We start from the raw sequence: 25,718 nt of genomic DNA on the forward strand, positions 1-25,718 counted from the left end.
CTTAACATCAGATGACCATTACAGGCCTTAAACCCCCAAAGTCTGTGAAAAATGGAGATTCATCTCTTGTATTTAAAAAAACATTAAGTATCTTGGCTCTGAACTAGAATCAGTACTAGCCATGGACCTGGTCAAGTAACTTAGACTCAGAATTCTAGTTTCTTAGTGCACAAAATCAGGAAACATCTGCCTCCCAGGGCTGATGGGAAGACTAAACAAGCTGATATTCTGTGGAGGTGCTGTGCACAGTGTAGACATAATAAAGGTGAGTGTCAATGATTCCAAGGACAGACTACAAGAAACTGGTCAGCAGGAAGTTACTTAACTTGCTCAAGGCTTCCAGGCCTCTGAGTATGGTGAATATTAATTTTTAAAAATAATTAATTCCTTAGATAGGTATGAAATATAGTGGAAAAGGGAGTGGGCCTAGTACACTACAGCAGGGCTCAGAATACATGCTCTGTAAAGGGCCAGAAGTAAACCCCTTGGGCTCTGTGGATCAGTGTGGGTCCAGCAGGGACCCTGCAGCTTTGGCAACAGCATGGGTCTCCTGAGGAGAAGGTGGGAGATTAACAACAAAACCTGAGTTCGACTGCCTTTCTACTGTGTTACTATATGATCATGTCCATGGCACGGAACAGAGTGAACCATGGTACAAAAGAACATCTGAGCAGGATCTCCAGGCTGAGGGGCCCAAGAGGATGAGGAAACTGGAACTCAAAGAGTGCAAATGACTTCTTGTCATAAGATTAAAAAAAATCCTGACCAAAGGAAAAAAAATTAAGTTTGATCTGTGATTCAATCTGTGAGTGTGATTCACTGTGATTACTTAAAATACCTAAAATGGGGGGAAAATGTATTTAAAACAGTCAGCCAAACTACAAAGTATCTGATCAATAAGCCTCTCCTATAAATGGTTTTTTCCCTTAGAAATAACCCCTGAATGAGTCTCCAATGGTATAGCAAGACAGTCTGCACTGGCAAACCCAGGCCTTTCAATCTGTAGCCCATGTAGCAAACTTTGGGCAGAGGCTTCCCTGGCAAGTTGTCCCTTTCCTATTCATTTCTGACCCAATGACCATCAGCTCAACTGAACCTAGTCCAACAGAATCAGAAGCATTTGTAAAAGGTTTTCAGAGGAAAATCTACTGCAAACTGTGTAATCCTGAATTAGTCCATGTTTTGATTCTACATGTCTTAAATAAGGCTTCAGCTTATTACATGTCTTTTATTACAAATTGAACAGGAACTTTTTTTTTTTTTCAATTTCTTTTTTCTTTTGCTAGTAGCTGCCAGAAACAGAACAGGAACATTTGAGACTGTAAGCCCTGCTGGAATTCAGTCTGTCACATACTGTTATTTGCAAAGGAATAAATGTTCTAACTCAGTAAGTAAACTTTAGTGGTCATACATCTAAATCGTAAAGGCATGATCATTTCTTCTGTGAAGTTATGTTCCCTTTTCTATATGAAAATGGATAAAATCAAAACTTACAGTCCAGCATATTTTTTCCTTTGTATAAAATGTGAGGAATGTGAGTCCACACAAGGGAAAAGTAGGGCTGTATTAAAAATAACATGTGATTACACTAAATACGTATTAGTTTGGAAAAGAAAAGGAATACATCATGTTATTAAAATGTCCTGGTGTGTTTCTAAGTAACAGAATCTCTGTGGTCAAATAAACTTACATTAAACTATCATCGAATATAAGCAAATCTTTTTATACGTTGGAATCTGCTGAAGGTTCATTTGTTTTGCCTAAACTGGGAATTACATTCACAAACATCAAATTTATATGTGAAGCATTTGGAAAGGTAATTTAACTAGTATTGTATTCAGAATAAAGAATACATTATAAACTATAAACCTATTCTAGGGCAGCAGTTCTTAACTATTTGAAGGATGGACCCCTTTGAAAATATGGTGAAAGCTATAATGGATCATCTGTGCAGAAAAATACATATATAAAAACACTTTACATGTATCAAAAGGCTCATAAATTCTTTCCACCTAGGTATTCATATACCCAATATATCCAAGTTAAGAATCCCTGTCTAGGGTAACATTTTAATTAACTTAAAATAAATTTTGCTATAAATATTTCACTAGAGTGAAGGATAAATCAGAGAGTTAAAGTTAATTTAAGGTAAACTGCTTTATTTGCTCCAATTATTTAGCATTTATTCCTTCTTTATTTGGTAATATCTTCAAGCCACAGAAAATTTAAGTACACCGTGAACATCTACATACACTTCACCTATATTCACTAATGAATAACACAGATGCCCCATTACTTATGATGGATTACATCCTGATAAACCCACCATAAGTTGAAAATATTATAGGTCAAAATGCATTTAATACACCTAACCTTCATCTAATGTCATAGCTCAGCCTAAGCTACATACATTTGCTCAGAATACTTATTCTTCAGTTAGCAAAATCATCTAACGCAAAGCCGATTTTATAACAAAGCACTGACTAGCTTAAGTAATTTACTGAATGCTGTACTGAAAGTGAAAAACACAATAGTTGTATGGGTACTCAAAGTACAGTTTCTTTCAATCCAGTAAATTTTTACCTAACGGATTTATTTATTTATTTATTGAGACAGGGTCTCACTTTGTCACCCAGGCTGGAGTACAATGGTGTGACCATGGCTCACTGCAGCCTCGACCTCCCAGCCTCAAGTGATTCTCCCACCTCAGCCTCCCTAGTAGCTGGGACCATAGGCATGTGCCACTGCTTCTGGCCTATTTTATTTTTTGTAGAGACAGGATCTCACTGTGTTGCCCAGGATAACTTAATTGTTTTAGCTTCCCTTGATTATCTTTTCTTAAATCAATTATTATACTCGAGGTTTCACTCTGGTGATTTTCTGTTATTCCTTTTGCATTCATTAGTTGACATTCTTCTGTAAGAAAAAACTCTGATCCTTTTAACTCACTTTTCTGTTATTATAAAAAGGATTTAGTATCGTATGTGTTATAATTCACTGTCATTTATTCTTTGGATCATCAAACTGCCCCTTCGTGGTGGTTTCTATGGTCCTTTCCTGAGTCCTTGGTAAACTCTCCACACTTTCACACTTACTGGTACAAGAAGCTTTTTCAGACACCTTATATTTCTCTGGCCCAGACTTGTTATGGGCCATTTCTCCCAGGAGTCCTGGTTCCCTTATTGGGAAACAGTATTTAGAAACAGAGATCTGGAAGCTAGATGTGCTTACTGCTCTCAGGTCTGCTCATTGGAAAGAAGCAAGAAATTTATTTAGAACAAAACCATTACTTGTACAGATTGCTCAAAGCAAACTGACTTCAGACATTTGTTAAAAATATTTGACACAGTAGGGCACGGTGTCTCACGTCTGTAATCCTAGCACTTTGAGAGGCTGCAGCAGGTGGATCACCTGAGGTCAGGAGTTTTAGACCAGCCTGGCTAACATGGTGAAACCCCATCTCTACTAAAAATACAAAAATTAGCCAGGAGGTGGAGGTTGCAATGAGCCAAGATTGTGCCACTGCACTCTAGCCTGGGCTACATAGCAAGACTCTGTCTCAAAAAAAAAAAAAAAAAAAAATCGACACATAAAATATAATAAATGAAATTGTGTAAGTCCTTCATTTTTCATAAATTCAACTGAATGAATGCTCAGTGACAATTTGTAACAATTCATTTTTCAGAACTAGAAACTTCAAGCATGATGACAGAGTGAGCTCAACCACATGACATAGCAGAAGCCAGTCCCTGCACAGAAGGGCTGTGAAGAGAGGCTAAGAGAAGGTCAGGGCAGCAGAGAACTATGAAGGGCCTACATGCTCAGCAAATTGCTGCCACACAGGATGTTAGGGTTAGCTTTTCCAGCTCATATTTTTCAAAACACATGGTAAATTTGGATTTTGACATCAAATTTCCTGGTTTTATAAAATACTATACACTTTGAAAAATCTGCAGGCTGAATACTGCCCATGGGTCACAATGTACAGTATAAAATAAATTCATTAGAAATCAAAGTGCCTAGTCTACCATGAGGGACATTCGAACATTAAAACCCATGAAATCTTAATCATCTATCCCTTCAAAGAAGCTTTTCTAAGCATCTACTCTATGAAAAACCCTGTATTATGCATACTTACGTCCTAGAATTCAATGGCCTAGAATATTCTTAAAGTGGGTGTTTGCATGGCACAGCTAACTCCCTTACAGCCCCCACCCCCATCCTGCTTCTCTCCATAGCACTTACACTATTTGTTGAATGAATTGATGGGTGGACAGCCTTCCTTGTAGCTATTACTGCAAGAGAACATTGTACGATTTATTCCAATTCATTTAGAATGTGAAGGACACCAAAGACTGGCAAAAGAACATCAGAAAATTCAAACTGCCTATGTTTTGGCAGGTGTGTGTGTGCCCCACAATGTATCCCCGACACACACTGCACCTATAACTCCTGCCTCACCTATCAAACCTTTTCATCTGGGCTGCGTGCAGGTGGTTCACACTTGTAATCTCAGAACTTTGGGAGGTCGAGGTAGGAGAATCGCTTGAGCCCAGGAGTTTGAGCTATGATTGTACCACTGCACTTAAGCCTGGGTGACAGAGTGAGAGTCTGTCAATTAATCTTTTATTTGCATGAGACAGTTTCCAAGGTCCTCTCCTGTTCTTATTTGTGTTTGGACTTTGACCACTGCTGTCCATATTTAGACCAGGAGAAGTTCTGGAAAGATTGTAAGAAATTATATGAGGGCTTAGATTAGGCTATTTATTTTTATTTTCACAATGGTTAGAATTATATAAGTCTATGGGGAACGCGGTTGCTCCAGCCAGTTGTCCTGGCACTTGAGGAGGCGAGGCCATGAGTTCAAGGCCAACCTGAGCAACGTTACAAGCGCTCATTGATTAACAACAACAACAAAAAAAAATTATATAAGTCCAAAGGAAAATAAATTTGCACTGAAGTTCCTTTTATGGCAATCAATATTTTTATTCATAAACTATCAGTACCGAGAATATTACTTTTTCAGTTTTGTAATTTGTGTTTGCAACATAGTATAGATTATTTGTGATTTTTAAAGATATTGTTATAATGCAACTATTTCTTCAATATTTAGACCAAGGCTCAATAAGGCAAAAATCAAACAATAAAAATAACAAACAACAAAAAAGCATGGAGAAAAGAACTAGGTCCCCTCCATAGGATCCCTTTAAGAAACAACAATGGAAGATTTTTCTCCTCATAATACTTAAGGGAAGAAGAGGTGTACTGTTTTGTTTGGAATAATAACCTGGAAAAGGGTGGGGATAAACTCCAGTTTCTTCCAAGATGATGTGTTCATGCTTGCTGCACCATCTCTGGCAAATATGAGGCAAAGCTTTCCATGCCACAGCCCCAAGACTGTGGAGGGTTGGGCCTGAGGTCCGCACCTCTATCACATTATCTGCAGAACAGAATGAATAAGCCAAATATACTACCCTTAACCTCAGCATCTTATTCCAGGGCCTATTTCTTTCCCTAGGCCCTCTGACCAAAGATCAAAGCAAAATATCAGAGGAAAACTAGCTTAAGTCTCACAGTGGGGAGAAGGAAAGTAGCTGTAACATATCTTCAGAAACACAATCTTTTTTTTTTTTTTTTGAGACAGAGTTTCACTCTTGTTACCCAGGCTGGAGTGCAATGGCGCGATCTCGGCTCACCGCAACCTCTTCCTCCTGGATTCAGGCAATTCTCCCGCCTCAGCCTCCCGAGTAGCTGGGATTACAGGCACGTGCCACCATGCCCAGCCAATTTTTTATATTTTTAGTAGAGACGGGGTTTCACCATGTTGACCAGGATGGTCTTGATCTCTTGACCTCGTGATCCACCCGCCTCGGCCTCCCAAAGTGCTGGGATTACAGTCTTGAGCCACCGCGCTCAGCCTAGAAACATAATCTTATAGGAACTGCTTCCCATCTCTCTAGACATAGGTAGCAAACTGCACCCAGAAAGGCCATGCAGGCAACTCAACTGAGGAGTGTCCTGGGTAGGTGACGTGGACAACATCTTGTGAGCAGATAATTGAAAAACATATGTCCCAAACACAACAGTTGCCATGTAAAACTAGAAATCACAGACTGGCAAAGACTGATTTTTTTTAAAAGAAGTTGAAATCTTATGATTTTTAAATATAACAGTTTCATCTAACAAAAATACATACATATGACCCCCAAATGATAGATTGAGGAACATTCATAATTGCTCTCCAAAAGGTATTTAACCTAGTTGAATATATAAACAATTCATGGCTTATTCATATATGAGAATACTATACAGTAATGAGAATGAACTACCATGTACCACAATGACATGGATGGATCTCAAAACCATGTCACTGAATGAAAAAAGCCAGACACAAAACAGAATGCACAGAATGCCATTTACATAATGTTCAGGAAATAAGCTATGGTGCTGACCTCAGGCTGTGATTTGGAGTACGAGGAGGGATTTTGGAGTGCTGGAATTCCTTAATTGGGGTCATTTTGTAAAAATTAATTGAGTTGTACCATTATGATATGGGGTTTTTTTTTTGGTAACATACACTTCAATAAACAGTTCAAAAACAAACCATTGTGCAGGACAAACTGAATTTGACCCAAGGGCTTCCTGTTTATGACTGTGTTCTGAAGGAATTTAGGCAAACACTAGATGCTCTGGATACAAAGATTTTAAAAATCCAGTTCATATTTTCATTATGTTCCCAATTCATACAATTAACAAATACATTTGCAATGAAAATATACTTGAATAAATGAGAATATGAGCATTCTAAACCAAACAGGAGGGCTGTCATTCCCTCAGGTGCTGCAGGGATAGGATGAGGCCTGAACTATACTGATGGCCACTAATGGGACTACTGAGCTGCCTGGGACTGTCAGCCTAGAGGTCCAAGGAGGAGTATTTTATTTAAGTGAGGGGAGGCGGAACACACATGGCCAGCTGCTATGCACATCTGAGGCAAATGTATTCTTTAGGACTATATAGCTGCTTTGCTTAACAATGTGTGCCATTTCTCTGGAGAAAGGGAACAAACCATGGTCAAATTCTTGATGACAGGAGAGAACAACTCTGCTAACCAATGGAAGAGCTCTTTGGTGGTCTCCAAATCTACACAAGAGTTGGGAAGATCCATTGGGGTCACTTACAACAGTGAGGCTTTGCCACTAGGGTTAGAAAACTGTCCTTTCTTGAAGGTTTTAGTTGATGTAGAATTGGCCAATCATCTTTTGGGGATGAGTGGAAAAAGGGGTACTAATAATTCTTTTCAGCGAATAGCATCTTTTCTGCTCTAAGTCTCCCTAAATGTCAGTGAGGCCACGGCTAATATTTTCTTGAAAAAGGAAAGTTGTATGCATCCTAAGAGGGTGTTACATGACATGCATGTGTGTCTGCATTGTATCATATATGTTGAGTCCAGGGAGCAGTTCATGGAGCCTGGTCTGTAGTTTCCCTGACAAGCCTATAGCAGTGCTAAAAGCTTTAAAAAAAAGTCTGAAGAAGTATGCATAATGCAATAGCTACAGTCATTAGAAGAAAATAAAGGCATGGTTCTTTGTCAGGTACATCCGGAGTCTGGGTATATACTTCAGTAATGTTGGTATCCTTTACTCAGATCGATAAATATTTTATTAGTCTATCCAGATTGAGTAATTTTTGAAATCGTAATTTATAAATATTCATTCACTTAAGATTCTTATAAAGTATTTTTAAAACTAGGTATTTCTTGAATGATTCTGACTGCACTTTCAATGGCCAGTTGCCATGCATTATTAAACTTTCTTTTTTTTTTCTTCAGAATCTTCCAGTAGACGTCTAGAGTTTAGCTAGAAGTCTTGGCTACGATACAAACAGTGATGGAAAACACATGAGCAGTAACAAGTTTTAATCTCGCTCCACAGTACTAACATGGACTAATCTGTGGAAGCAGTTTATTCTAGTATCACCCAGGGTACAGCTATACCAGGACTGTGTTGAAAGGTGTTTTTTTCTTTTAAACGTAATATCTCCTCATCTTTTCTTCTTACACAGTTCCTGAGAACATTTACATTATAGATAACTAGTACATGGTGGATAACTTCTACTTTTAAGAGGACTACTCTCTTCTGACAGGTATGTTTCATGTCTATCTTACATGTACCAATGTATAATTACTTTATAGTCAATCCTAAGGAGTCATTAATGTTATAAACAAATGCTTATAAATAATATGATAAAGTCCAAAGCTTATTTCTATAATTTCTTAAAAATCAGCATTTAAATACAAACCTAAATTTGTACCTAAAATTGTTCTAGTTTTATCTATAATGAATTTATGTTAACTATAATTATGTGACTTTTTTTCAGCTAAGTGAAAACCTGTCATTATGCTTCACCATAAATGTTAACATGATTGATTTTAAGAATCATTTAAATAAATATCTTTTATGTTCATCTAGGAAAATAACATTGCTATAATAATTAATGAAGTTTGGGGATATCACAGCTATATTAAATGAAACAGTAAATATATCTTCTGGCAGTTCTGCTGAAATAAAAAAATGAAATCGTAAATATGTTTTTCAGCATTTAAAATGATATTTTCTAATGTGTATTTTGAATGTGTGAACTAATGAAATGTCATTTTTACTTATACATTTGAATATTCATATTTTTCCTTGATAAATGTCTTCCTTATTATAATGAAATGGCACTGAAAAGTTAAAATGGAAATCTATACAATTCTAAGAAAGAATACTTATCAGCAATAATTTAACTAACACCATATTCAATATGAAAGATTAGGAAATTTTCACAGCACGTGTACAGTCAGAATTTAACACTTTCAAAGATTTCCTTTGTCTCAAAGTAAATTTCTGATTAAAATTGTAGATTAAAAAAATTAAGCAATGTATTCAATATTCTACTCCTTAGTAATCTAAATAGAGTGTAGCATTCTTTCATGTTAATCTATTCAGAGTTGTGACAGCCAAGAAACAGTGGCCACATGGTGTAGAGACTGAGTCATAAAGAACCTGAGGGGGTTATATTTCCCTCAAAATGAAGGTTTTTTTCTTTAATCCCTCCAAGAATCACCAAGTTGTTAAAAAAAAAAGAAAGAAGGAAGGAAGGAAAGAAAAAAGGAAGGAAGGAAGGAAAGAAAGAAAGATAGATTGATAAATAGATAGATCACAAACCCCCCACACATAAAAGGATCCTGATGTTTTTAAGTTTTTTTTTTTGGCATTAAGGAGTACAGTGTAGTAGTAGAAAGAATAGAGGATATATAGTCTTCTGTTACAACTAACTGCTCAATTAAAAACAAATATTCCAATAACTGATCCAAGGTTTGAGACAAACACGATTAACTTTACAAGCACAAGTCTTGAGGTGCTGGGGGAAACATCACAAAAATGGAGAGGGAGGAGATTTTGTTTTTTAAGACAGTAGCTTGGTTGCTAGAGATATGGAAAAATTGATGAAGGGCAACATTAGTATAAAAGGAAAAAGCCAGAATGCTTAGTCAGAATGACAGTTTTACTTCTAAGCTAAAATTAGTTAATTTTAAGGAATTAACTTTTTAAAGAAAGTGCTATCTTTAAACATATCAGCATCCATGAACAAATGGTACTGTGGAAAAGTTTCCAAATGCATGCTTGGACTTTTATGTGTTAGCTTACAAAGCTGTGCCTTGATTATATCTGAATTTGGTTTGGATTTCTTCTGTGAGATATGTGGGGTATGTTATATCACATTTATATACTGAAATTTGCTACTGGTACCTGTGAACTGATAGGCATACTTAAACCAAGGGGAAAAGTTCAAGCGGGCCTTTAAACATGAGATTTAAAAGTAAAGTGACTTATTTACTTAATAATACTGTCTGAGAGGAAATACCATTACCCTCACAAACTTTTCATTCTAAGTTTAAGACCAGTTAAGTGGAAAAATGAGAGCTTATGTGCTTCTTAAGCTATATTTCCAGTTCTGTTATGAACTGTTTTGAGAGCTTGGCCAAAACTCCTTACATAGGCTTTTCCAGGCAAAAGTCTGTTCACTGTCTGAAGTAACTATGAGATTAAAATCCATTTAGGAGGACATGCAATCCAGTGGAAAGCACAACGGACAATCAGTGAGGAGGCCAGCCCTCAGCTCCACCTCCTCCAGCCAGTTCTGGATACTCCTTGCCTCAGCTTTTTCTCAGTAAAAGAGGGCCCTAGGGGGAAAGTCTCAAAGGCCTCTCTTAGGTCTATGCTGCTATGATTTATTAGTAACAGCGGTAGCACTGGAAGAATACTCCAAATAGTATTCTGATTAAGAGAGACTTGAAAACCAAAATCCAAAGCTTTCCATGGGTAGAAAACACTGGCAAACCTGGTCTAAATCAGGGAAATACTGAGTATTCCTGAGGTTTAATATTTTTAGAGGTTTTAAAAATAGCATAATCTAACTACTGCCAAAACTAATGAAACAAAGGTTGTAGCACATTAATAAATTGAAAATAAACCAACCAACCAAATGTTGTATCATTTTAAATGAGATATAATATTCTCTATATTCTTCGAGAATAAGAAAAAATACTGCTATCTAGGGTTCCCTCCTACACATTCCATTATTTTTCTATTGGTAAATAGTTGCACACTGGACTAGGGGGAGGTTTAGGACCTATACTTAACTTGTACTTATTAACAAAGTGGTGGAAGAGACCCAGCAAGAGACTCAGGTGAAGAGTGTAAATAATGAATTCCTCATGGAATCAAGGTTGGCTTAACATTTTTCTTTGCAAGCAACTTGGATAAGAGAATGCAAAAAGATTAGCTTAATTGTATAAGACTAACAGAAGACAGAACTAGCACAGAGAAATGAATTTTCCAGAAAGCATTTTTCATTTCCATATAAAGACTTTCCTAAGTGCAATGGATGAGCAACTGCGGATGATGCCTTCAGGTAGTATCCTCTCCCTGGAGCTATACAACCAGGGTGGACATGCTCCCTGGTCAAGAATGATCTAGAATCTTCACCACCAGAAGGAGCTTCCGCAGGGCTCCATCTCTTACTCACTAGGAAAGGGTCCAATTACCATATATAAGTGCTTGCCTCCACAGCTCACAACTGGAATGCTTCCCAACGACTACAGATAATGCTACTGCCTAAAACTAGGAGGCAGAAGACTCCATTTCATAGTTTCACGTTACCTCAGTTTTGATTAAAGGCAGGGAGGGTCTCCTGTAACTTATCAGTCTAAAAAGTAGAGAGACAAAGAAAGCGTCCCTGGCTGATGCTTCTCCTGATGCCAGTCGGGGGCTGGTCAGCAGCCCTGAGGTGGGGATGTAGAAAGAAGCAGGCCCACCAATGTTCTGCTCCCTGCCTTCCCTGCCCTGTGTACCTTCTCCTTCATCTCTCAACTCTCAGTTCTGCTCCTCATACCTGATCCTGTTCCTCATCTCAAACCTCAACCCAGTACTGGGAAAGCCTCTCTTGACAGTGGCATGAGGCTGAAGGCATCTGGGAAACCATCATGTGGTGTGCAAAGGAGCTGAGGCCAGTCCCCATTCCTGCTGCCAGGCCACAAGGAACACCACGATGTGTTCCTGGCACCCTACTTTGGATTTCTAACACATTCCTGGTGTTTTACATATATTTTTTTAAGTTCCATAGTTTTTTGGTTTCTACATTTTGGATATATTTTCTGTTAAATAGGTTTTTCTGGTCCAGACTGGGAACTTAAAGTCCACATAGTTCAATGATTCTATGGGAAAACACTTAAAACAATCAGGCCAGGTGCTGTGGCTCACACCTATAATCGCAGCACTTTGGGCAACCAAGATGGGTGAATTGCTTAAGGTCAGGAGTTCAAGACCTGCCTGGCAAACATGGTAAAACCCTGTCTGCACAAAAATATAAAAAATTAGCCAGATGTGATGGCACATGCCTGTAATCCCAGCTACTTGGAAGGCTTAGGTGGGAGGATCACTTGAACCCAGAATGTGGAGGTTGCAGTGAGTCAGTATCACTCAACTGTGCTCTAGCCTGGGCGACAGAGTGAGATTCCACCTCAAACAAACAAAAACAAAAACAAAAAAACAAAAAAACCCCAACCAACGTAAAAAATAACTTTATCAAAATCTTCATTTCCCCAAGACCAGAACAAATAGGATTAAGCCTCAAGAAATTGTGAACCTCCAAACAATTTGCCAAGTAGGTGCTATTGCTTGGCTTTTGGGTAGAGATAGATGAGAATAGTATGTATGGGAAACCTTTGATTATAACAATTCCTACAAAAAGTGGTAGGAAAAGACAGCAGTACATGTAGAAACAAGCAAAGAAAATTCTGTTTGCAGACTGACATTTAAAAATTTTTAAAAGCAACATAATTAAAAAACTACGCATAGGAAGAAAAACAAAGCTTTGCTTATAATCCCATTATCCCTCTTACAAGGTTTATACATTCTATTTCCATCTTTTTTTTCATGTAAATATATGTTTTCACAGATGTCTTTAGATCTATTTTTCTCAAACAGTAAACTGAGGGTTATGAATAGACAGACATGGTGAAGAATTTTACTTTCAGAGTTCTGGGTACCACATATCTAGTGTTAAAGTCCCACACCTCTATTCCTACCCCATAAGTCACAGTATATACAATTGACATTGTCTATTTACTAACCTAGGTATTTTATTTTTTAGTTTTCCTATTAATGCACCTGACACTCAAGTGTTAAGTTTACAATTTCATGTTTACCTGACAGTAGTTGATTAGGAGTTGTGGGTTTTTTATTTTTGAGTAGGGAAGTGTGGGAGAGAAGAGGATGGGGAGGAAAGTGTGCTCTACTTTAAGAGATTAAGCATTCTGACAAGTGACACTGCCTGGGGTACAGTGGGTGCTTGGTAAATGCTCACAGAATAACTCCAGCAACCTCAAAAAAAGCCAGAAACAGTACCTGAAATGACATTATAATTCTATAGCTTCTTGTTGCCAGGGTCAGACAAGGTCAAGGGCAGCTGTGCACCTAGAAGACAGAGCTGTGATGCAAGAATGTTACAGAATAAATTGGAATCAGGAGCCAGCTTTGATTTAGCTGAGGACCAAGAGTTGAAATTTCCTAGGGAATGAGTATTTTGAAGGTTGAGGCAAAGCTGGGCACTAAACCTTAAGGAGCCAGGAATCACACAACAGCCTTAAGTCAAAACACAGAGTGAGTCAAATTTAGATAGCCAAGGCACAGAGACAATGTGCCAGGGACAAAGTGATACTGAAAAGGAAGCCCCCAGAAACCTTTACCAAGACCCCATATGGGAGGATGACTGGAAAACGAAACATAAACCTGCCTCTCTGCAGAGACACCCCATGTCTGCCACAGAACAGTAGACGGCCACAGTTGGTGATTTCCACTTGGGGCTCTCCAACAGAAGCCACTGGACCATGTGTTGCCAGCACAATCTCTCACCCTGTACTGCACAAATCTGACCACCCAATCATTCTATTCTCTACCCTTCCAATCCAAGCTACACAAGTGCTTATGTACAGATACATAAAGATCAGGAATTTGTATACTGGTTGGATAAGAAGAAATGACAGAGTATGCCCTTGAAGCCATGAGATTTCTAGATAAGACAACTGAGTCTCCCCACATGAGCTGGAGCAGAAGGCAGCACAGAACAGGAAGTTGGGACACATGAGCCCTAGCTCTGGCTCCATTTATATTTGGTAGGTGACTTTCGGCAAGTCACTTAAGCTCTTTATGTCTCATTTCCTCCTATTTAATATCAGGATGAGTCTAGAATAACATCTAAATTGACACCTCCACAAAGTAGTGTACAGATGGGAGCCTAGTGCTAGTTTTGAAATGGGATTCAGAATAGGATTATTAAAATATAAAAAGCTCTTGCCATTTTCATTTTCAGATCTGTCCTGTAATCTCCTTCCTAGCATAGCTTAGTGTGGATTATCACAGGAATATTACACATACCTGACTGGTGCCATCCAGCTACCCAGTGGGCAAATTTCATGCCACTCATTTAGGTTTTTAAAGCATATGAGAAATTATCAGGTTAATAACTAATGACAGTAGGATATTCTAGCCCTCATCTGGTCATTTAAAAAGATATATCATATATAAATGAAGATATTACTTAAGTTAATGAACTCATTCTTGATTCTTAAATCCAGGAAAAAGCAAGCCTGTGTGGAGATGTTAAAGCTGATTTTTTGGTTCTGAGAAATTGTAACCAGTTGGGATTTGGAGGGGTAAGTCTTCCTGAGGCTGGGCAAATCTTCTACAGCTCAGCTGCTCTCTGGCACTCAGGCAATGACAGGTCTGTTGACTGTAGCCTGGAACTATTAGGGTCTGCAGAGCCCCCTGCTGTGGTGGTGAGTGAAACCTCCTGCCCGGACTCGGTTTCACCAATGAGCATCTCTGGAATGCATCTATTTTGAATTATTTCATAATGTTTTTAATTTTTGAAATTTTCAAAGAACATACACATTTCACAGGTGACAATTTAAAAATTATGATATGTAAATATGGCAATAAATCTATGCTCTGAGGATTCTCATTTGTGTATTTTCATTTTGTGTGCATTTTAAAAATGCAACTGAAAAAGGCTGGGCTCAGTGGCTCACGCCTGTAATCCAGGACTTTGGGAGGCTTAGGCGGGCAGATCACGAGGTCAGGAGATCAAGACCATCCTGGCTAACCTAACATGGTAAAGCCCCGCCTCTACTAAGAATACAAAAAATTAGCTGGGCGTGGTGGCGAACACCTGTAGTACCAGCTACTCAGGAGGCTGAGGCAGAAGAATCGCTTGAACCTGGGAAGTGGAGGCTGCAGTGAACTGAAATAGTGCCACTGCACTCCAGCCTGGGCAACAGAGTGAGACTCCATCTGAAAAATAAAAAAGCATCTGAAAACAAACAAACAAACAAACAAACTCAGGGGAAAGAAGGGTAAGAACGAACAGTCTGAACATCAGACAGTTTGGATTAAGTATTAGACAATGGAACAGATTAGAAGGAAAAAGATCTCAATTGTGGAAGAAGTGACCAACTATGAGGGTGAGGTTGGGAAAGGTGGAGAGAAATCAGGTAAGAAAAAATTCCAGATGTTGTCTAAGGAGACAATGAAGACATTCCTCCTTCAGGGACAATGAAGACATTAATGCAATGGAAGGATTTTGGGAATGCAGACTTAGGTAAGATAATCTGTTCTGTTTTTTAAAAATGTTTATTAGCTTTTCATTACAAAGGTAATACTCATTGCTCATTATGAAAATTAAAGGAAAACGAAAAACACAAGTCATCTATGGTTCTGGTGCCCAGAGTTTATCATGAATCAGGTATATTCCTGCCAGGTTTGCTTTTGTTTGTTTCTGAGTGTTTGTAAGTATCCTGTGTGTGGATTTTGTGTATTTCCCTTTTTTTTTATAATTTCACAAAAGATAATATCCCATATTTTAAAATGTCTTTGCAAGCATTTTGTGGGTTCCAAAATATTTCATGGAATAAATATACCCTATTTTATTTTATAATTCCCCTTTAACAATTATGATTGTCTGAAATACTTTTGCTATTATAATTCTGTGATGAACATATTTGTGCACTTTAGAAATGTTTCCTGAGACTAGATTGCAAAAAGTAGAATCACTATCTGAAAAACAGAGATATTTTTATAGTTTCCAGTGCACACTGCTGAATTGTTTTCCAAAAATCTTTATAAATTTACTCTCACATTAGCTAGCAATGGATAAAAATACCATTTCATTGTACTCTTCCCAGAACTGAGAAATGTAGACATGGAGGAACTATATCCATTTAAACTTTAACTTAATATCCAATGTCTGTTTGGTTCTAGACTCGTCTTCTACACTAAGATAACATGAAGGAATATGTGCTCCTATTATTCCTGGCTTTGTGCTCTGCCAAACCCTTCTTTAGCCCATCACACATCGCATTAAAGAATATGATGCTGAAGGATATGGAAGACACAGATAATGACGATGATCATGATGAGGACAACTCTCTTTTTCCAACAAGAGAGCCAAGAATCCCCTTTTTTCCGTTTGATCTGTTTCCAATGTGTCCATTTGGATGTCAGTGCTATTCACGAGTTGTACATTGTTCAGATCTAGGTAAGAACATAAGCCAATTTTGTTTTGAAGAACAATAATGCTATTCTGACAATTTAAAAGACAGAAAAAGGCTTCACTGAAATTTCAAAAATAATCTCATTGCTTTTACAAGATTTTTTTCATTTAAGTTCTTAGGTGGAAAGTATACGAAATCCCAAAGTACATCCAAATTATTTAATTAATTAATTTATGTATTTATTTTGAGGCAGAGTCTTGCTCTGTTGCCCAGGCTGGGTTGTAGTGGCACAATCTCAGCTCACTGCAACCTCTGCCACCCAGGTTCAAGCAATTTGCCTGCCTCAGCACCCCTAGCAGCTTGGATTACATGCACCTGCCACCATGCCCAGCTAATTTTTGTATTTTTAGAAGAGACGAGGTTTCACCATATTGGTCAGGCTGGTATTCAACTCCTGACCTTGTGATCCACTCTCCTCAGCCTCCCAAAGTGTTGGGATTACAGGCGTGAGCCACCGTGCCAGGCCTTATTTATTTTGAGATGGAGTCTTGCTCTGTTGCCAGGTTAGAGTTCAGTGGTACGATCTCAGCTCACTGAAACCTTGGCCTTCCAGGTTCAAGTGATTCTCCTGCCTCAGCCTCCTGAGTAGCTGGGACTTAAAGGTGCACGCCACCATGCCCAGCGAATTTTTACATTTTTAGTAGAGGCAGGGTTTCACCGTGTTGGCCAGGATGGTCTCCATCTCTTGACCTTGTGATCCGCCCGCCTCGCCTCTCAAAGTGCTGGGATTACAGGTGTGCACCACCACGCCTGGCCCTTAAATTTATTTTTAAAATTCAGAAAATCAGAGGAATACTATGGGAATGTTGTACACAGAACATTTCCTCTTCCCAAGTTAAATCAAAGCACTTCATTTTAATTCCCTTCAGAGAGAATGGACACCACTTACAGTTCTATCTCAAGTGTTAGCAGGTTGAGACTGTACTTTTCAGTAAAACTCCATGATAACAAAATAAGCTGCGTGTCCAGAACAATGAAATGAGTTATAGAAAGCTTGTGAAATCTCTGATCTAGACCTTTTAAAATAATGCTTTACTTGCCTTTTAACAATTTGGGTTTAAAACTGCCTAAGAAAAAAGTAGATAAGGTCTCTCTCAAATTTATAATTCTTTGCTGAGTATTTTATTTCTTTAATACTTCTAACGAAGGAGCACTCAAGAGCACACCCATATCCTGCTCAGGAAGGGGACATGATAGGAATGCATATCAAGAGTTGTTGCCCTCAGCTTTTTCCAAGAAGGGACAGCTGAGACTGGTCCCAGGTCCTACTATGGAGACCAAGATCTGCACACAACTCCCACTCAGGGGCTGATGGCCCATCAGGGTCACCTCATGCATCTGTATGATCAGATGTCTTGAAAAGCATTAGACTTGCTTCCTACTGCCATAGCATTCATGGCAAGAGTCATAGCTTATAATAATCTACTCTAGAGACCTTAATGAAGTTTGTCATTATATGACAAAATGAGAGATAAACATAAAGCATTCAGAAAAAGAGGAGACTGATACAAGCTAGACTTACGAGGGAAGTCTAATGAAATAGATGGGCTAGGAGGCTGGACATGGTAGCTCACACCTGTAATGCCAGCACTTTGGGAGGCCAAGGCGGGTGGATCACCTGAGGTCAGGAGTTCAAGACCAGCCTGATCAACAAGGTGAAACCTCATCTCAAAAGAAAGAAAAGAAAAGAATAAAAGAAAAAAGAAAGAAGGAAGGAAGGAAGGAAAGAAGGAAGGAAAGAAGGAAGGAAGGAAGGAAGGAAGGAAGGAAGGAAGGAAGGAAGGAAGGAAGGAAGGAAGGAGATGAGCTAGGAAAAAAATGAATCTTAAGCTTTACCTGTGAAATTCTCATAAGAAAGAGTTTAAGATACAAGCACTGTTTGAGAAAACTTGTTTATGCAGAATGACTGTGGAAAGAGCAGCAGGAACGAGAAATGCAGAAGCTAAGACAGATGCTGAATGAGAGAAGAGATTAGTTGGGGAATATCAGAATGTACTATTGTACTAAACTGCATCCCAGACAAGAAAAAACATTACCTACTAGCACTTTGCAGAGTGGGTGCATGTTAAAGCACTTTGTAAGTCAAAATTCCAGATAAAAATATGTGTATCCACTGTGACCTCACTGGATGTAAACTGGGTTGGTTCGGGGGTAAGAAGGTGAATAAGGACACATTTACCTTTAGTGCAGACCACTCCCACATGCTGGCCTCCACATGTGCCACAGCAGAGCAGTCATATGCTTCCAACATGAAGACCCTGGATGAGACATTGCATAAAACTGCTCCAGTACACACTTGTCACCAAAGACCTGAGAAACCCAAGCTACTTCATGGCAGGCAGCTGGTGGTCCCATCACAGTCTCCCAAACATTCAGCTTTGAAAAAACTCTAGAAACAAAATCCATCTAAGGATATCTGTGACAGTCAGACATGCCATCAGCATGCTGCTGCACCCACCCTACCTCCCCACAACATGACCATGAAAAGAGTCTGGGCACTTATCACTCTTCCTCCCTCAGGAGATGAAACTTTTTTCAGAGCTTCAGTTTCATCAGGGGCAGGGCAAGAGTAGGTTTGTCAAAATCTATGCTACCAGGAGGATCCCTTCTGCAGAACCTCCAGGTTCCTACAAGACTTCCACTTCATTTTCTAAAACCAAAATAATCTCCTGTGTTCATAAAAATGGCAAAATTAGGGGCCAGGTGCCATGGCTCACACCTGTAATCCTAGCACTTTGGGAGGCCAAGGCAGGCAAATCATGAGTTTAGAAGTTTGAGACCAGCCTGGGCAACATGGTGAAACCCTGTCTCTACTAAAAATACAAAATATTAGTCAGACATGAGGGCATGTGCCTGTAGTCCCAGCTTCCAGGAGGCTGAGGCAGGAGAACTGCTTGAACTCAGGAGGCAGAGGTTGTAGTGAGCCGAGACCATGCCACTGCACTCCAGCCTAGGTGACAGAGCAAGACTCTGTCTCCGGAAAAAAAAAAAAAATCTATTCTAACAAACAAAACTGCCCTTCTACCTTGCTAATTCATCAAGTTACCCCCTTTCTTCTTCCTATAGTTAAATTTCTTAAGAGAGTCTCAATTTAATTTTTTTAGAGACAAAGTCTCACTCTGTCACCAGGGTGGAGTGCAGTGGCACTATCTTGGCTCACTGCAACCTCAGCCTCCTGAGTTTAAGCAATTCTCCTGCCTCAGCTTCCCAAGTAGCTGGGACTACAGGCACGCGCCATCATGCCCAGCTAATTTTTGTATTTTTAGTAGAGATGGGGTTTCACCATGTTGGCCAGGCTGGTCTCAAACTCCTGCCAGGCTGGTCTCAAACTCCTGACCTCAGGTGATCCACCCACCTTGGCCTCCCAAAGTGCTGGGATTACAGGTATAAGCCAGTGTGCCTGGCCTAATTTTAAAGTATAGAAAGGAAAAGTATGTAGGGCTGTAGGATAGAATGTTGATATTCAAATATTAGTTTTTCAATTCTTCAATTTGTGGCTATTAAATATATGACTACTATTCAGGAGTGAAGACAGTTCTATCAAGTCTACTGACATCTAGGCTGAAGCAGGCGGATCACTTGAGTCTAGGTGTTCGAGACTAGCCTGGCCAACATGGCAAAACACTGCCTCTATTAAAAATACGAAAATTAGCTAGGCATGGTGGTACACATCCTAGCTACTTGGGACGCTAAGGCAGGAGAGTCACTAGAACCTAGAAGGCAGAAGTTGCAGTGAGTAGAAATGGCACCGCTGTACTCCAGCCTGGGTAACAGAGCAAGACTGTCTCAAGAAAAGAAGAAAAGAATTATGTATGAACCAGTATTTGGAAATCAAGAATTTACAACTAATTAGATGAGTTAATTACTTAAAGGAAATGGGTGGTAGTTTTTGGTAATATACACAAAAAACATGTAATTTTTCTATTTTCTAAACACAACTTTCTAAGGCTTACTAAAATGATCAAGACCCATATGCTCCAATTTAGCACTATAACACCCTCAAAATTAGCAAAGAAAGTTCATATTCCTTAGCCAAAAGAACATTAACAGAAGCTGCACCTCAGTGGTTGGTCACCTCCTCACAGGCACCAGGGCAGCTCCAATTTATCTCCTTTTATTCCACCTTAGAGGGATGAGTGGTGACAGCTAGATCAATCTAGAAACCTTATAAAAATTAATAACTTACTAAAAAAAAAAGGTCCTGAGGTCTTCCCTCAAAACAATGTTTTTGTCATCTGTTATAACTGTTAAGTCATCTGTAAGGTGATGATAAGCATGATTCTCTACTATATAATATGTTTGTTTCTTTTTCAGGTTTGACCTCAGTTCCAACCAACATTCCATTTGATACTCGAATGCTTGATCTTCAAAACAATAAAATTAAGGAAATCAAAGAAAATGATTTTAAAGGACTCACTTCACTTTATGTAAGAATATATCATCATACTTTCAAAGATTTAAGTGAAAACTCTATATCTTTGCAATAATAATTTTACTATGTTAGTATAAACAAGTCTTACTTTTACGTATGTAAAGAATGACAAAAGTCCCTGCATTCAGCAGGGTTCTAGTCAATTAAAAATTATAGATTTAATTCAATTAATAGTTTAATTCAATGGATGTTTATTAAATAATAGCCAGGTAAAAGGCAGTGGGCTGAGTTTAATGGTATTCAAATAAGCTTACAATCTCTTCAGGTAATAACAGTCACTATATATTAAAATGAACAAGAAAACAATTATTTACAGCAATCATTAGCAAACAGTGTAAGAAATCTCTATCCAAATGTGTTATCTTAAAACACCACAAATCTCTAATAGCAGAACACAGAATATATTTGATTAATATATACATGTATGGCTTCTTTATTGGATCTTTAAAAAGGAAAATAATTTTTTTCTTTATTATATTAGTATCATTTTAATATTCTAGGATTTAGGCTGGGCGCAATGGCTCATGCCTGTAATTCCAGCACTTAGGCCAAAGTGGGCAGATCACTCAAGGCCAGGAGTTAGAGACTAGCCTGGCCAACATGGTGAAACCACGTCTGTACTACAAATACGAAAAATTAGCAGACATGGTGGTGTGCGCCTCTAATCCCAGCTACTCAGGAGGCTGAGGCAGGAGAATCACTTGAACCCAAGAGGCGGAGGTTGCAGTGAGCTGAGATCATGCCACAGCACTCCAGCCTGGGTGCCTAAGTGAAACTCCATTTCAGGAAAAAAAAAAAAGTCTAGAATTTAAAAGATTACTACTTCAATGTTTAACATTTTGGACTGAGTGCGGTGGCTCACACCTATAATCCCAGCACTTTGGGAGGCCGAGGCGGGCAGATCACTTAAGCCTAGGAGTTTGAGATCAGCCTGGGCAACATAACAAGACTCCACCTCTACAAAAAAATACAAAAATCAGCTGATTTTTATGGTGGCGGTGCATGTAGTCTCAGCTGAGAGGTGGAGATTGCAATGAGCTGTGACTATGCCACGGCACTCCAGCCTGGGTGACACAGTGAGACCCTGTCTCAAAAACAAAAGCAAACCAAGAAATCATTTTGAAGTCTCTAAATTTTTGCAAGTAAAATTTCTGATTTAGTCTGAAATTGGGTTTGTAAGAGAACCTCATATCCACCTGCCACAGCTGTGGAAGTACCACTACCTCCCCTCAGCACAGTTCCTTGCCTTGCTGATTCTGGCATAGTGTTAAGAGGAAGAGCTCTGGTTCTGTATCATCTGAGGTGGTAAGCCACACCTGGCTAGTCCAGGCCATTTCCCTACACTCTCAGGCTGTGCTGGAGAAAGCAAATTTAAAGTCTGTCATCTGTAGGTAAGATAAAAAACTAAGATAACAGGGTAGAAAATACCATAACCATACTGGCCCCTTGCTACCACACAAGCCTGGCTCTATTCGTGTATCTGAGAGATGTGAGGTCACCATGCCTCCCTGTCAGCATAGGGTCAGTGCAGTGGATTCTGCTGGCCCATCTCTTCCTCCCAGTCATGCTTCCTCCCAGCATGCATGTCCTCAATCCCAGAGTGAGGCAGACTGAGGGAGGCTCAATCATCACATCAAGCCTCCCTGCAAAATCTAGCACTCACATTGCACTGCCAGGTAGCCAGCACCTTGTCTGCCCTTTTCACTTTCAAAGTGTGCAGACAGTTCAGATATGGTAAGGCTTGAAGCCTTATATATATACATCTAAAAGAAGAACTAGAAGAGCATATATTTATAAGTTAGGTCTCACTGAAACATTAAGACAGTCAGAAATAACACAATGGATTCCACTGAGGATCCACTGAGTCCACCCCACTAACTTTAGGCCACAGAATCTTTTAGAGAATGGCAAGGCCATTATTCTACCTTCAGAAGTTGGAAATATAGCCTATTCATGCATTTACCACTTCTTCAATCCCTTTTCAGCTTACATAACCACAAGAATAACTAATGACATACTTAATACTGGGGCCATAAATGGTTTAAATTTGTCATATCATTATTTTATCACATTTTAGGAGCATTCCAGGGACTTAGTCCATATGTACTCCTATTATTCACTGGGAAAAGAGAATCTAAAAGGTATCAGGAGCTTTCTTAGACCTACTTGATTTTTTTTTGTTGAGAAATGCATGTCAGGTATAGAGCAATGGTGGGGAAGCCCCCAACTGTTAAGTAGTAATACTGCTAAGCTACTATTAGCAGTCTGACCCGGTGTATTAATAGAAATCACTTTTTAAAGTACATGCTTTATACTGAATTGTGGGTATACCATATATTAAAAAAAATTTATGTAATTATAATATCACCTAATACGGTACCTGTCTTTTAAGATAATCAGCTTATTTTTTAGATAGTCTACAAAGTTACATTTTAGCTGCTTGTTTGGCACTCGGGTTCTTACACAAAGGATAATACAGTGAGAGCAAAATCATAGATCTCCTAGCTCACTTCAGCCATTATCAGATACATTAGTCATGAATCACTGTCCTATTACTGAATGCCTATGCTCTTCTCATCTTCTGTCCTTACATTGTTTGTTAATTATGAATTGGGGGCTCTGTGATGACCAAGCCAGCATTGAGAGTGCTGTTTAACTGGATCACTCAGCCAGCTCACCATGCAGGGCAGCTATTAATAGTGCTGCATAAAACCTCTTACATAGTTTTGTATTACTTTTCCTTCCTTTTAAGCAGTTCCAACAACTGCATGTTTTAACCAGGAAAAACAAACTAACAAAAGCCTGGATCTCACTGATGCACAGGTTCACTTTGGGGTCAGGCCAGGCTAACCCTCACTTGTTGGGTGACTGTAGGACAGTCACCTTTCTTCACTTTACGCCTTTTCTTATCACTAACAGAGGGTAATAATTCCTGCAAAATTTACCTCATGGAGTTAAGAGAGAATTCACAAATCATCTTGATGATCCACCAAGTTTTTAAATTCCCCTCACCTCATTTTTCAGTGTAACCAAAGGAAGAGAAAAGACACTTTTGGTTGGCATCACACACTCAGAAACTAGGGTATTTTACCAGTTGGTAACAAAACGTAGTTTCACCTCTTTGACTAGACTTATCCTTTCTTGGTGAAGCTTTTAGCAATAGTGTTATATTTGGAATTTCTGGAGGGTGGGTAAAGGAAAGTACAAGGGCCAAGAGTAAGATGAGGAAATGTGCAGAAAAAAGGAGTTTACTGAGCAACCAAAATGTGTATTTCTGCCATGGAAAAACAACAACAATGTGAGCAGTGCCAGTGAGGCATATGAAACCAGTATGGAAACAAAGGGAGATTTCTGTGAAATGAGTTTGAGAATAAAATCATATAATGAATGAATCTAGAGCTGCTCCTTGAGAAAATCAGATGACCTGAGTTGGTAAAGAGGGACTAAAACATCCTGAAGACGCTCAGTGGCCTGTCATCATTCTTAGTAAACACAGAAAATTATCTCTGAACAATCTGGCAATGAGTAAAGAACTGAGCTATGTTCATTTTGCAATGAAAATAGTTATCAGAGTTACCAACATGTACCAGGTTGTCTAGGACATTCACAGTTTTGGTGCTGAAATCTCCACATCCCATAATCTCATGATCTGGGCAGACTGAGATGGCTGGTCACCCAAGTAGTCATGCACCCTTGGACAGGTCGCAAAGGACTTGACAGCAGAAAGCACACTCACGCTAGTACAAGCTCTTTTGCTCTCTGGAGTAATTAGACCCCCACTGGAAGATGCTGTCTTATCGCCCTGAGAAATATCCAAAAAACCGGTAAGAGATTGAGCCATTCCTCAGGATCCATTACTATCTCCCCAACATCTAAAATATGCCAGAATGGTGAGGGCACATGGTAGGAGTTTTTTCCTTACAGGTCTCTGTTCTGAGACAAATGCTAAACACTAGTAAATATGCAAGAAGTAAGGTTTTCAAAATAGAAGAAAATCATTCAAAAATATATTTGGTGAGCACTAAACATAGTTTTGCAGCGTAGATTTTAAGATAAGATAAAGATAATATCCTTGGTCACTTCCCTGAAGGGAAATAGGAGGCTGAGTAGAGGTTAAAGCCTTAACCATATGAATGTATTATCTTTTATAAAGATAAAAAAGAGGCACCTCTATCTAAACCAAAGGCACAACCTCAACTCTTACAGCTCTGCACTTTTCTAAGTCAGCAGTAAAAAAATTTTTTAAGTTTAGATTGGGCTGGGAAATTTTTTACATGGGTGATCTAGTACATGAACGATATAAAATGTACTGATTTCCATGATTGGCTAATCTCTGTAGAATACTGGTAAACCAAATTCACTTCCTAATATTGTGTAACTTTCTATGCTTGATCAAGGGTCTGATCCTGAACAACAACAAGCTAACAAAGATTCACCCCAAAGCCTTTCTAACCACAAAGAAGTTGCGAAGGCTATATTTATCCCACAATCAACTAAGTGAAATACCACTTAATCTTCCCAAATCATTAGCAGAACTCAGAATTCATGAAAATAAAGTTAAGAAAATACAAAAGGACACATTCAAAGGAATGAATGCTTTACACGTTTTAGGTAAGTTTTTCAAATGAATGGGACATCTTGAAATTATAATAAGCAAGCAGATGTAGAACACTTTATCATTATTAAGAATAATTTCCAAAATTAATTTTTGAATATATTAATCTTTGCCTAGATAAGCCATTTATAAACCAATTAAAATGCCCAACAAAATTTTCAGCACTTAAAGAAAATATGACCTTTGTAATACTGTCTCTCTCTCCCTCAAGAACCTCCTTTGAGGCTGGGCGTGGTAGCTCATGCCTGCAACCCCAGCACTTTGGGAGGCCAAGGTGAATGGATCACCAGAGGTCAGGAGTTTGAGACCAGGCTGACCAACATGGTAAAACCCCGTCTCTACCAAAAATACAAAAAGTAGCTGGGCCTGGTGACGAGTGCCTGTAATCTCAGATACTCGGGGCGGTAAGGCAGGAGAATTGCTTGAACTCAGGAGGCGGAGGCTGCAGTGAGCCAAGATTGTGCCACTGCACTCCAGCCTGGGCAACAGAGTGAGACTCAATCACACACACACAC

General features: G+C 38.9%; 2 protein-coding genes across 5 annotated transcripts in view; one reads left to right on the forward strand and one right to left on the reverse strand.

Annotated features, from left to right (window-relative positions):
- The window catches only part of CENPP (centromere protein P), a 287,077-nt gene that overhangs the window by 113,337 nt on the left and 148,022 nt on the right, over positions 1-25,718 (reverse strand). The gene's annotated exons all lie outside the window — the stretch shown is intronic.
- Positions 7,931-25,718, forward strand: part of ASPN (asporin) — a 29,312-nt gene continuing 11,524 nt past the window's right edge. Inside the window, exons 1-4 of the mRNA XM_002742719.7 lie at positions 7,931-8,145; positions 15,864-16,140; positions 20,471-20,583; positions 24,986-25,199. Of these exons, the coding sequence (XP_002742765.1) occupies positions 15,888-16,140; positions 20,471-20,583; positions 24,986-25,199 (580 nt within the window). The 5' untranslated portion in view covers positions 7,931-8,145; positions 15,864-15,887. The remainder of the gene's footprint in view (positions 8,146-15,863; positions 16,141-20,470; positions 20,584-24,985; positions 25,200-25,718) is intronic.

This window comes from Callithrix jacchus, chromosome 1, assembly GCF_049354715.1.
Source record: "Callithrix jacchus isolate 240 chromosome 1, calJac240_pri, whole genome shotgun sequence".
NCBI classification, from domain to species: Eukaryota; Metazoa; Chordata; class Mammalia; order Primates; family Cebidae; genus Callithrix; species Callithrix jacchus.